The sequence below is a fragment of the Chrysemys picta genome, chromosome 1, assembly GCF_011386835.1.
Source record: "Chrysemys picta bellii isolate R12L10 chromosome 1, ASM1138683v2, whole genome shotgun sequence".
Taxonomy (NCBI): domain Eukaryota; kingdom Metazoa; phylum Chordata; order Testudines; family Emydidae; genus Chrysemys; species Chrysemys picta.
In genome coordinates, this window is record NC_088791.1 from 356,082,782 (window position 1) to 356,096,524 (window position 13,743).

Here is a 13,743-nt window from a genome sequence, read left to right on the forward strand (position 1 = left end):
GGCAAAGTTATAAGCAACTGAAAATGAGTGTTTCTAATTGAAAGTGTCAGACCACCTTAACTAAAGATGGTGCCACCTAAAAGGCCAATCCATTTGTGAGCCCCATGCAGCTAAGCAGTTTGTTTCAATAATGTATTGGCAGGAGTACCTCAGGCCAAATAGGGATTATGTAAAAAAAAATATTTTATCAGTATTATATGTTCAGACTTCCAATGTAATTGAATGTTCCCTTGTTCAAGTGTTGTGAGAGACAGTAAATATACATGCCTGATCAACTTTCTCTTTCAATGGATTCATGGGGCTTAAGATCAGAAGGGACCATTACATCTTCCAGTCTGATCTGTATAACACTGGCTATTAAATGTCATGCAGTTACCCCTGTATTGAGCTCTATAACTTGTGTGACTAAGGCCTGGTCTTCTGTAGGAATTTATCTAATAGAATTTTAGAGCCAGAGAGTGTGAAGGGACCGCAATGGTCATCTAGTCTAACTCCCTGCCAAGATGCAGGATTTGTTGTGTCTAAACCATCACAGACAGATGACTGTCCAGCCTCCGCTGAAAAACCTCCAGCGAAGGAGCTTCCATGACCTCCCAAGGCATCTGTTCCAATGTCCTCCTGTTCTTACAGTTAGGAAGTTTTTCCTGAGATTTCAGATTGCCTCTTGTCCTGACCTCTGCGGCAAAAGGAAACAATTTTTCTCCATCTTTTTTTTTTTTTCTGGTAGCCTTTCACGTATCTGCAGACAGCTGTCATGTCCCCCTTCAATCTTCTTGTGACAGGGTCGACTGGGTGTAGCCTGGGACTGTGGGAGCACAGTGCCCCCTGAACTCTCCAGCCTGGGCTGTCTCTCATAATGCTTTGCTAGTGACAAGCAGCAAACCCCGCCAGGCGCTGTCATCACTCAGCACAACCACATGTGGAGCCCTACACCCAGCTAGATTGCGTGAATGCGCCCAGAGCCACTCCTGAATCACACAGAGAAAGGCAACAGCCAACTCCCCCAGTTTCCCCAGCACTCTAGCTCAGGAATATATCATCTTTATTAATTGGTTCCCCACTTCATCAATGGAAAGTGGATGTACATCGGCCTTTGTAAAAACACTTCAGGCAAACTCACTGGTAAAGATAAACAGAAAAATAAGTTTATTGACTACCAAAGCTAGATCTTAAGAGACTATAAGAGAAAGGGGAAAAAGTCAGAATTAGTTACCAAAGAAATAAAAGATAAGCATGCAGTCTAAACTCTCAACTCTATTGGAATGGGCAACATATAGATTAAGCAGTTTTTCTCACCCCACTGGTCATTGCACTTAATAGCACACAGGTTTCACCCTTGAAGCCTGGGCCAGTGCCTCTTTTGGGCTCTTCAGTCTTTTGAGTGTCATGGTTGCTTGCAGCAGAGGTGGGGGCAGGAGAAAGGCAAATGCTTAGGGTCCTGGGTCCTGTTTTATACCCTTAGTCCATGTGCTTGTAGAACACACGTCCAGGCATGTCTGGAGGGCATTGCTGAGTCTCCAGGCAAGGTTGGGCAATTCCCCTGGTGTGGTCTCGTGCAGGTGAGTCTTTGAATTACAGCTCCCTTGCTGGACAATGGCTGTTGATGGTTGTTAGAAACCCTGCCTGGGCATTGGTTATTTTCCTTTCTGTTGTCTCTGGGGAGCCAATATCTGGCAGATTCCCCAACTTTTAGCATGTTTTAGTGATAACCATACAACACAATCTCATAATTTCATATGCATTATTGATATTTACATATATGGATAGGGAAATGATTTTCAGCAGATCATACATTTCCCCTGATATCTTACATGGCATGCTTTGGATGCAAAATCGCAATTATATAAAAATGAGGGATATGGGGGGTTACAGGGTGGTCCCCCAAAGTATAGAATGTCACACACCTTCCCCCCCCCAACTAAACATACTCAGTTCCTTCAGCCTTTGCTCCTATGGCTTGCATTCCATGCCTTGGATCACCTTTGTCTCTCACCACTGGATACTTCCCAGTTTCTCTACATCAGTGGTCTCCAAGCTTTTTATGCACAAGATTACTTTTTTGATTTAAGGGCAACCCAGGATCTACCCTGCCCCTTCCATGAGGCCCCAACCCTTCCCCAAACCCCGCCCACTGCACACACACCCTTGTTCTCCCCCACCCTCACTCATTTTCATCTGGCTGAGGCAGGGTGTTGGGGTGCTGAAGGGGGTGCAGGCTCTGGGCTTGGGCCAAGAAGTTCAGAATATGGGAAGGGGCTCTTGGCAGAGCCTGCAGCAGTATGTTGGGGTGCAGAAGTGAGGGGTGTAAGCTCTGTAAGGGAGTTTGGGTGTAGAAGGGGGTTCCAGGCTGGGGCAGAGGGTTCAGGTGCAGGAGGGAGTGAGGGGTTCAGGCTCTGGGAGGGAGTTTGCCCCAGCCTGGAGCCCCCTCCTGCACCCCAACACTCTGGGTGCAGGAGGGGGCTCTAGTTTGGGGTAGAGTGTTGAGTGCAGGAGCGGGTAAGGGGTGTGGGCTCTCAGCGGGAGTTTGGGTTTGGGCTCAGGGCTGGCACAGGGTGTGATGGTACAAGCTCCGGCAGGGAGGCGCTTACCACAGGCAGCTCCCAGTTGGCAGCACAGCGAGAGTCAAAAAGGCTGTCTCTGTCTGGCTGGCCCCACGCCACTCCTGGAAACATCTGGCTGTCAGAGGGCAGGCTGGTCTCTGCATGCAGCCTGTGGGGGGAGGAGAGAGTGGGTCTCCATATGTTGCACTGCTGCCCTTTCCAATGGAAACCAGCCAATGTGAGCTGCTTGGACAGTGCTGGGGGCGGGGGAAGGAGCTACAGACCAGAGACATGCCTGCACTCAGACAGCCAGCTGCTTCTGGGGGCCAGGCAGGGAGAGACAGCCTGCGTGTGACCAGGATCGAATGGTAGAAGCTCCAGGTGACCATTGCTCTCAATAATTTCTATACATTGGTGACGCAAAGTGGATACAATTCTCTGGCAAAAGACTATAAAGGCGGCTGCATCTTTTCCATTTTGTCTTCATTCCTGCTTAGAATCATAGAATATCAGGGTTGGAAGAGACCTCAGGAGGTCATCTAGTAGAACCCCCTGCTCCAAGCAGGACCAACACTAACTAAATCATCCCAGCCAAGGCCGTGTCAAGCCAGGCCTTAAAAACTTCTAAGGATCAAGTTTCCACCACATCCCTAGGTAACCCATTCCAGTGATTCACCACCCTCCTAGTGCTTCTTGTCTTCATTGCCGTTTCTTACCTCTGGAATAACCTTTCTACAAAGGAAGCTCTGAACAAAGGACTGAATGAGTTTTCAAAGATAATGGCCAATGGCTCTGCAATCAACTCCCTCAGCAGCCTTGGATGTATTAGATCTGAACCCATAGACTTGTGCATGTCCAGCTTTTCTAAATAGTCCTTAACATGTTCTTTCACAACTGGGGGCTGCTCACCTACTCCCCATACTGTGTTGCCCAAAGCAGCAGTTCGGGAGCTGACCTTGTTTGTCAAGACCGAGGCAAAAAGCATTGAGTACTTCAGCTTTTTCCACATAATCTGTCACTATGTTGCCTTCCCTATTCAGTAAGGGTCCCACACTTTCCCTGACTTTCTTCTTGTTGCTAACATACCTGTAGAAACCCATCTTTTTATCCTTTTCATCCCTTCCTAGCTGCAACTCCAACTGGGTTTTCACCTTCCTGATTACACTCCTGCCTGCTCTAGCAATGTTTTTTATACTCCTCCCTAGTCATCTGTCCAAGCGTCTACTTCTTGTAAGCTTCCTTTTTGAGTTTAAGCTTACCGAATATTCACTTTTAAGCCAAGCTGGTCATCTGCCATAGTTGCTATTCTTTCTGCACATCATGATGTGTTGTTCCTGTGCCCTCAAGAAGGTATTCTTTAAAATACCACCATCTCTTTTTGATTCCTTTCCCCCTCATATTAGATGCCCAGGGGATCCTGCCCATCAGTTCCCTAAGGGAGTAAAAGTCTGCTTTTCTGAAGTCCAGGGTCCGTATTTTGCTGTTCTCCTTTCTTTCTTTTCTCAGGATCCTGAACTCAACCGTATCGTGGTCACTGCTGCCTAGGTTGCCACCCACTTCTACTTCCCCTACCAATTTTTCCAGGTTTGGAAGCAGCAGGTCAAGAGGAGCACGGCCCCTAGTTGGTTCCTCCAGCAGTTGTACCAGGAAGTTGTCCCCAACTCTCTCCAAAAACATCCATGATTGTCTGTGAACTACTATATTGCTCAACAGGCTTTTCTCCAGTTTCATACTGGAGCTGTAAGCAAGCATACCACTCTCTTACATACAATGCAACTCCTCCACGTTTCTTCCCATGCCTGTCCTTCCTGAACAGTTTGTACCTATCCCTGACAGTGCTCCAGTCATGTGAACTGCCCCACAAAATTTCTGTTATTCCAATCACAGCATAGTTCCTTGATTGTGCCAGGACTTCCAGGTCTTCCTGCTTGTTCCCCAGGCTTCTTGCGTTCATGTACACAGGGCCGACTCCAGGCACCAGCTGAGCAAGCTGGTGCTTGGGGCAGCAGACTGTTCGAGGTGGCATTCTGCCCAATACTAGGGCAGCACGGCCGCTTTTGTTTTGTTTTGTTTTGTTCTTGTACGGCTCCAGCCGCCCTGTAGGGGGTGGCGGCGCAGAGAACTAGAGCACCCTGCAAGGAAGTCCTCTTCCTTCCCTCCCCGCCGACCAGAGCGGAGCCCTCGCGGCAGGCGGCGGCGCAGTAGGAGGGGCTGCGTGGCAGCGCCCCTGCTGTAGCTCTGGACGCCCCCTTCTCTCTCTCTCTCCCGCCTGCTCCCTCCGCCTCCTCACCACAGCCGGTCCCCCTGCACCCGCGCTCTGGCCGCGCCACAGGTTGTTGTTGTTTTTTTTGCTTTGCCGTTCTGGCCGCCCCGTTTTTTTTTTTTTTTGCTTGGGGCGGCCAAAAAGCCAGAGCCGGCCCTGCATGTACATGCACCTAAGATAGCTAGCCAATTTCCTTACTTTCTCAATATGAATCAGGAGGCTTCCCATCTTGTACCCTCCTCCTTGTGTTTCCTCCCAATATCCCACTTCCCCACTTACCTCTGGGCTTAGGTCACCATCCCCCGGTGAACCTAGTTTAAAGCCCTCCTCACTAGGTTAGCAAGCTTGCCTGAAAAGATGCTCTTCCCTCTCTTTGTTAGGTGGATCCCAACTCTCACTAGCAATCCTTATTCCTGAAACAACATCCCATGGTCAAAGAATCCAAAGCCCTCTCTCTGACACCACCTGGGTAACCACGCACTCACCTCTACAATTTGACAATCCCAACGTGGGCCTTTTCCTTCAACAGAGAGGATGGATGAGAACATGACTTGTGCCTCAAACTCCTTTATCCTTCTTCCCAGAGCCATGTAGTCTGCAGTGATCCACTAAAGGACATTCTTGGCAGTATCATTGGTGCCCACGTGGAGAAGTAGGAAGGGGTAGCGGTCTGAGGTCTTGATCAGTCTCAGCAAACACTCCGTCACATCCTGGATTCTAGCTACAGGCAAGCAGCACACTTCTCGACTCTCCCTGTCTGGTCAGCAGATGGCTAATTCCGTCCCCCTTAGGATGGCGTCCATGACCACCACCACCCATCTCCTCTCTTTGGGAGCAGTGGTCATGGCTCCCCCATTCCTAGGACAATACATCCAATGCCTTTCGGCCATTGGGGTCTCCATCTGATCCCTTCCCTCAGAGGGCTCTTTCAAATCCTTCTCCACAGCAGTACCTGTGCAGAGAGCCTGAAAACGGTTGTGCACCTCTATCTGCATTGGGGGTGTGTAGGTTCTCCTCTTTCTTCTTCTGGAGGTCACATTCTGCCAATATTCTTCCCTGTTCTGCACTATAAACTCTGATTCTTTGGCATGTTTTTCTTCCAGAATGAAACATTGACTTCTATCCAGAAAATAGTCATTTTCTCTGATGCAACACAGGGATGATACTTGGTTCTTTAGTCCTTTAATGTTCTCTTCCAATATGGAGACCAGCTTGCACTTCATACAGATGAAGAAAGTATCCACACACTTTTCTTTTTTTTTTTAAATGGAGATATCCTATCTTCTAGAACTGGAAGGGACCTTGAAAGGTCATCGAGTCCAGCCCCCTACCTTCACTCGCAGCACCAAGTACTGATTTTGCCCCAGATCTTTAAGAGGCCCCCTCAAGGATTGAACTCACAACCCTGGGGTCAGCAGGCCAATGGTCAAACCACTGAGCTATCCCTAAACTCGTATTTAATGCTGCTGCCTATTAAGGTTGCCACAACCACAATGTGTGGGAATTATTGATGCATGGAGCATCATAAAATATAGAATTGGCATTAGTATGGTCAGTTCATAGCTTATTTCACAGTGTGTAATATTAATATTGTCTCTCCATACAGGCATTTATACTGCGACCATCACCCTAGACTCTGGGCACATAAAGGAAGTCAGTGAAACATACGGTACATCCAGGAGACACCATTCTGCCTCAGAGTTGGACACATTCTCCACTACTTCATGTCAGATTCCAACACAACCGACTTCTCCACCTTCATCCTGCTGGGCATTCCTGGCCTGGAGGCAGTCCACGTCTGGATCTCCATCCCCTTCTGTGCAATGTACACCATAGCCATCTTCGGGAACTTCACTATTCTCTTCATTGTGAAGAGGGAGCCAAGCCTCCATGAGCCCATGTACTATTTCCTCTGCATGGTGGCCGTCACCGACCTGGTCCTGTCCACGTCCACCGTGCCCAAAATGCTGAGCATCTTCTGGTTCAATTCCAGGGAGATCGATTTCAGTGCCTGCCTCACCCAGATGTACTTCCTTCACTGCTTCTTAGTAACGGAGTCTGGGATCTTTGTAGCCATGGCTTTTGATCGCTATGTGGCCATCTGTGATCCCCTGAGACATTCCATCATACTGACAAACCCCATGGTGGCCAAGATTGGCGTGGGTGTGGTGCTGCGTGGCAGCATTCTCGTGCTCCCCTATATTCTGCTGGCGAGGCGGTGGCCATATTGCAGAACCAACATTATACCCCACTTGTACTGCGAGCACATGGCCGTGGTGAAGCTGGCCTGTGCCGAAATCCATGTCAGTAATTACTACAGCCTCTCTGTGGTATTCTGTGTATTCGGTCTGGACCTATTTTTTATTGCTGTGTCCTATACCCAGATCCTCAGGGCCATCTTCAGCCTCCCCACAAAGGATGCCCGTCTCAAGACTTTTGGGACCTGTGGCTCCCACCTCTGTGCCATCTTAACCTTCTACATCCCATGTCTCTTCTCCGCCCTTACATACCGGTTTGGCAAGAATATGGCCCTGCATTTCCATGTTCTCATTGCCAGCGTTTACCTTCTGATGCCCCCCATGCTAAACCCCATCATCTACGGGGTGAGGACCAAACAGATTCGGGACAGACTGCTCCGGCTCTTTACTCAGAAAGGGACCTAAAGTTTTCTCCTGGTGCTCTGGTTCTTAGACCGAGCTCTGGTTCTTAGACCGAGCTCCATGAAGAACTGGCTGGTGACATGGTCCTGGGCCCTTTCCCCTAAATCACTCACTGGCCAATCAAAGAGACATTAAACCCTTTCCTGGCTTTACTGGGCTGTGTCAGGGTGACAAACGAGGGAATTCATTTGTGTAGAACTCAATAACTCATAGGACTTCCACTTTTCTTATTGCTGGTAACTAGACCCCTGACGCCCTCCCCCTGGCTTGTCCTCTTCCGTCAGAACACAGCCTCCTTCTCCCCTTTTCTCTCCCTATTCCCCCAAGACCCTGCCCCTATTACTCAGCTACAAATTCCCAACGAAAGAGACCACACTGTGGGGATGGTTCTGGGAGCTCTTTGCCCTGAGCCATGACTTGGGGGCAGGGCAAGGGATCAAATTTGACGGTAGAAGGACAACAGCTGAGAGAGGCTGTAGGATAATCCCCTGCGTTAGCTGGGATACCTGGGAGGGTGGGTTGTTGGGCAGAGCCTGGGGTGGGTTCTGTAGCTCACAGGAGGGAGATAAATGACACATCTGCCATTAGCTGGCTATTTATACATGTACACGGCACCTTATCTTGAACTACAGGCCACCCATTGCCCAGGGCCTGAAGCTGAACAGGGAAGCTTAGTCTAATGTACACTTTGCATGACGCTTTTAGTCACTACATCTAGCAGCTCTTTAGCTAGGCAGCATTCTCCCCATGTCATGGACCGACTGAGCCACACAGAGGTAAAGTGAGTTACTCAAGGACACACAATGAGTCAGTGGCAGAGCTGAGAATCAAAACTGGGAGTCCTGACCTCACCAGAACCATTGCTCTGGCTATGAACTGGCACTGTTCTCATACCAGTACAGCAACAATAACCATAACTTCAGACGCAAAGGTGATACATGTATATAAACAGGATAGTCATATTTAGCAAATCAGAGCTTTCCCATTGACACCTGACAGGACATATTATGTACAACATTTGTTGCAATTGTATAATCAGGGTAGCAAAAATAATAAAAATGGTCATATTCAATCATACAGCATCACACCGTGTTCTCGTCCCACAATGGTGCTACAGCTACTAGCCACCTAAATTAAGGACATTTCCCGGGTTCTAGCAGGGACGCAGCTGGGACACTAGAGCCCCGGGAGGATGGGAAGAGCAAATAAAAGCTTCTTTTGCCACAGGGAGCCTGCACCTTGTACAAAGACGGGAGGAAAGAGTTCTTTAAAAGTGAGAGGTGGACGTCTATGAACTTGGCTGTTTCCTCCAAACGTCGCCAGCCAGCCCCCTGGCTTTCAACAACCTTAACTTGTGTTTGACTAAAGCATCTTCCAGTAAGGTATCAGGGCTGGATCCACAAAGGCACTCAGTTAAATACTGAACTTTGGTGCCAGTGCATTTCTCAAACCCCGGCTCATCTTCTACCTAACCCTGCAGGAGCCTACAGTTCCGCCAGTAGCCTGCACAAAGCAGCCTGAGCGCTGATGCTGCTCCACAGCTAACGAGCTGCTCAGAGTCTTTGCTCAGGCCTCAACTCTCGTGGAATTCTCCAATGAGGTGTCCCCCGTCCCCCCCCCCCGCATCTCCCCAGCAGGCCCGATCTGTTAGGGGTTCTCAGACCACGGCTCCTGGATTGGGCCTTGCGGGTTGGGAATGTGTGTGTGCATGTGCATCCATGTGTGTGTTTGTGCACATGGGTCCATGTGTGTTTTTGCACATAAACCCGTGTGTGTGTGTGTATATCTGTGCATGTGCATCTGTGTGTGTGCACGTCCATCCACATTTGAGTGTGAACCTGTATGTGTGTGTGCACGTCAGTTTGTGTGTGTGTGCTTATGCGGGCTCATCTGTGTCTGTGCACATGTGTCTGCGTATATGAGTGCACCTGCGTCCTTGCGTCTTTGTGCATGTGGATCCATGTGTGTGTGCCTGTGGGTCCATATATGTGTGTGCACATGGTTGAGTGTGTGTACACATGGGTCCGTGTGTGTGTGCACATGGTTGTTTGTGTGTACACATGGGTCCCTGTGTGTGTGTGCACATGTGCATCCATGTTTGTGCGCCCCCATAATGTCCCGTAGCCCAGTGGTTTAGTGCCTTGTGATGGGGTATTTCAACCCTGCACCAGTGCAGTGGGGGTTGATAAACCTTCTCTCTTGGCCAAGGAGGCCACACCCCCTCGGCTCTGCTGAACATGCTCGAACTGTAGACAGGCTATAAAAGGCCACCGAGCAGCTCAGTCTTGGCTGACCACCAATGAGGAAGGAGGTGTGCTGCTGATTCCAGGACACGGAGGCCAGACAGCAGGAGACAGAGCCCTACACACAGGCTTTAGATGCCACAGAGAGGGGAGAGACCATAGAGACCCCGAGATGGCAAACTGCAGAGAATTAGTTAGGAAATGACCCAGGAAACGTGGAGGGGAAGTGGCTGCAGACCTGGAGATAGGCTTGGTGTGTTTCACTAGGCTTCCTGTCAAGCAGGTGGTGGGCAACCCTGCAACCATCAGGGCCCTAGGTTCAGACCTGATGGAGAGGAAGGAACCGTTTCCCCCTATCTTGGCCACCACCCCTTCTGTGGTGATGGCCCAGCTCACTAGCACTATTAATTCTGTCTGCTAAGCTGCACTGCCCTGATATCTGGAGCTGTTATTGACCCTGGCCACTAGGCCGTGCTGCTCTGACGGCAAGGATTGTATCACCGACTAGGGCCACAGGGCCATTCTGCTCCGAGCCTGGGGACAGCCCTACAGATGCAATCTAGGGGCTGAAATGTCACCCGCATCCACCCCCCAAAGGGAGACAGGTGTATCAACCCCACGGCACACCGTCACCTGGAAAGTGGGAGAATCCTATTCAAATCCCTGCTCCATTGAATGTTTATTTTTCCAAGAGCTCCATCTGGAGAGACTGAGCTCTCCACCCAGAATAGCCATTTGCCTGGTGCTCAGGGCATTCACATGGGATGTGGGAGTCCTCTGTTTATATCTCTTCTGCAAATAAGGTAGAGCAGAGATTTTGGATCTGGGTCTCCCACGTCTCTCTCGAGTCTCTCACGAGAAAGCGCTGAGGCGTCTTTGCATTTCCCCTTTATTGTAACCATTAGCCCTCCCCCTAGCCAGGTGGGCAGTTCTGGTGTTGGTCTGGGCCCAATAATTATTCTCTAATTACCCTGCTAAATTCTCCACCCCTGTTTGTATTTACCTTTGCTTATGCCCACTGTTGCCTTATAAGGGCTCTTATCGAGCATTTCAGCTTTTTTGTCAGTGCACACCTGAAAACTTGTGGTTTTGGGGTTTTCCACGTGCACCCCAGATAGTCTCTTCCAGCATTTTACCAGACAGACTCGATGAAGCCTAGAGATAACGCCCCACAAGATCTATCAATTGCCAGTTCTCACTCCATCTAACGAGTGCTCTAGTGACACTGGCTAGGTCTAGTCTGTTAATCTGAATGTCATGTGGTACTATGTAAAACAGATTTCAATGGTCTAAATCTATTCCATCTCCCCAGTTCCCTTTATCACCCATATTTGTGATTCCCTAAAAAAAGTGTGAACTGTAGTACTCCTTCAATTCCTTATTTTCTAAATGTGTTTTTCCATTATTATGCCCAGGACTGATGTCAAGCTAACCAGCTTTTAATATCTAAGTCATCCCTTTTTGACTACTTTCATAACATTAGCAGTCTATCAGTCTTCTGGGATATTCCTGGTGTTCCAATATTTATTAAAAATGAACTTCACTGGTGCAGAGATCTCCTCAAACAACACTTTTAGGACTCCTTGGGTGTGTTATATCTAGGAATGTTGATTTAAAAATATTGATCACTAGTAGGTGCTATTTACCATCCTCCATAGTTACCAGTGGACTGGAAAGAAGTTCATGTGATCTGAGTGCATCATCCTGCTTCTTTCCAAATACAGCACAGAAATGTTTATGGAACATTTTTGCCCTGTGTGCATCACTATTAACAGTGTTACCATCTCCATCTAGTAAAACTCTATACCACTCTGTGGGTTTCCTTTGTTTCTAATATACTGAAAAATATTCTCCTTATTTCCTAAGCTCTGCCAGCCACGGATTTGTCTCTGGTGTCTTTTGCTTCCCTTATCCATTTTCAATATTTTATAATTTCTCCTTTCCATCAACTGCTAGTCACTTAGCCTGTTTTAGACGCACTAATGGACAACCTCTTCCTGTCAGTGGATAGAGGTCAGACATCCATGTTCATTCTCCTGGACTTCTTTGAGTTATTTGACTCTGTTGGCAATGAGATACTGCTGTGTCACCTAAGAGACAGCAGGAGTCCAGCGGGATGCATTAAAATGGTCTGAATACTTGGAGGGACACAACCAATTAGTGGTGACGGGAAATTGCAACTCCAGAAGTAGACCCCTCCCTGGTGGAGTCCCACAAGGATCAGTTCCCTCCCTGGGGCCTTTCAAAATCTCCAGGCAGCTATTGTGGGAACTGGTCACACAACATGAACTCAAATGCCAGCAATGTGCACGTGATACCAATCTCCTGCTCTCCTTTGTGTACAACCACACCACTTTCACCCGGACAGAACAGCTGGCTGAAGCTGAAAACAAGCAAGACAGAGGCAATTCTGGTGGGCAGAGCAAAGCATTTGGATGGTGTGACGGAGCAGGGAGCGGGGCAGATTTGACCTGGGAATGTTGCAGGGGGGTTGCACTGGGGATGGGGGACTTCCCTTGAAGGAAGCTACCTGAGCTGTAACCTGAGCCAGGAGGGGGTGGGGAGAATTAACACCTTCTGCCCGGGAGACTGAACAAAGGAGAGGAGGAGCTGGGGGGAGGGGGAAGAGAGGAGCTGCGGGAGGAGTTTTGGTTTGGTTTCAATTTGGGCTGGGTGGTGCAACACAGGAACCCCAAGCTGGGGGCTAAGCTCCCTAAACCCCCCAGAAGGACTTGATTGAGGGGTTCTGGTTGTACCTACAAGCTCTGTTTTAGACCATGTTCCTGTCATCTAATAAACCTTGTTTTACTGGCTGGCTGAGAGTCACGGTGAATCTCAGGAAGAGGGGTGCAGGGCCCTGACTCCCCCACACTCCATGACAGATGGGTTGGCAGCCACTGTACAGCCTCTTTTGGATATAGTTTCCACCCACATCCGAGCAATTGTTTTCCTGATGGGATAATTAAACCACCCCCAACGAGCAGCAGTAGCTCTGTCTCTCACTGACATAACACTGTCCACACTGGTGCTTTTTATCAGTGAAACATTTGTTGGTTAAGGGAGTGGTTTCTTCACACCCCTGACCAAAAAACGTTTTACAGACAAAAGTTTTAGTGTAGGCAAAGCTTGAAGGCCTTCGACTCCTTGGGGGGTTCAGTTCTTCCATCTCCAGGGTGGCTCCTTCCTTCTTTCACCACAGCCCTGTTACCTCTGCCCTCTCCTCTGGTCTCCCCTCTGGTACCAGGGGTTCTTGGGAATTCATGAGAAGGAGGCTCAGTTTGCACTCGAAGGAGGGAGGCGTGATTAGAACTAAAGCAGAGTAACAAAAGCTAATGGAGAGCCACGCGCTCCCAGCTGTGTGTCTGGTGCAGCCGCCACTCAATGACTAGTTCTCACTCACCCCCGAACACGTGCTCTGCTTTTAAAGGCCCAGGACACACTTCTAATAGCCAGGGCAGGGCTGTGCATTTCCGCTGTCTCACACCCACCAAGCAGCCTATGTAACCACCCATTCTTAATGCTGTTCCTCCCCATCTCCCCGCATACTCCTTTTCCGGTTTGTTACACACAGTACCTGTGTCTTCAATAAGCTCCTTGAGACAGGGTGTGACAATGTAGCCTCTGGTGAGACACTACTGAGAGTATCAATTCCGGACAAATTGCTTACAGCAGGGCAGTCACAGCCCAAGATGGGGGTGGGGGGTGTCCTTCACTAATAAGGCACATCAAACCAGCCAAACAGAGAGGACTTCAGTTTCACCCCACTGGCTAACCAGAAGTCAACAAGCAATTCCCTCAGACACTCCAATTTCCCAGTATCACCAGCAGCCCAATTATGAAAACCAATACCCCAGTAAAAGAAAAAAAAGATTGTCCTGATCCCAGTGGACCAAGCCCCAGACCCAGGTCAATATATAATTCAGATTTCACCCACAAATCACGCTGTTGTCAATCCTTTATAATCTAATATCTAAAGGTTTAGTCATAAAAAGAGAGAAATATAGATGAGAGTTAAAATAGGTTAATTGGAAACAAAT

The 13,743-nt window shown here is 48.8% G+C and overlaps 1 protein-coding gene across 1 annotated transcript; it reads left to right on the forward strand.

The window, feature by feature from the left end:
* Positions 1-6,527: 6,527 nt before the first annotated feature.
* On the forward strand, positions 6,528-7,466 carry LOC101944428 (olfactory receptor 52E2-like). The gene has a single exon (XM_005310474.3). The coding sequence runs from the start codon at positions 6,528-6,530 to the stop codon at positions 7,464-7,466; it is 939 nt and encodes a 312-aa protein (XP_005310531.2).
* Positions 7,467-13,743: the final 6,277 nt, after the last annotated feature.

Bases quoted from the DNA above. Each gene is read 5' to 3' on its own strand.
- LOC101944428 (XM_005310474.3), top strand. From the start codon at position 6,528: ATGTCAGATTCCAACACAACCGACTTCTCCACCTTCATCCTGCTGGGC.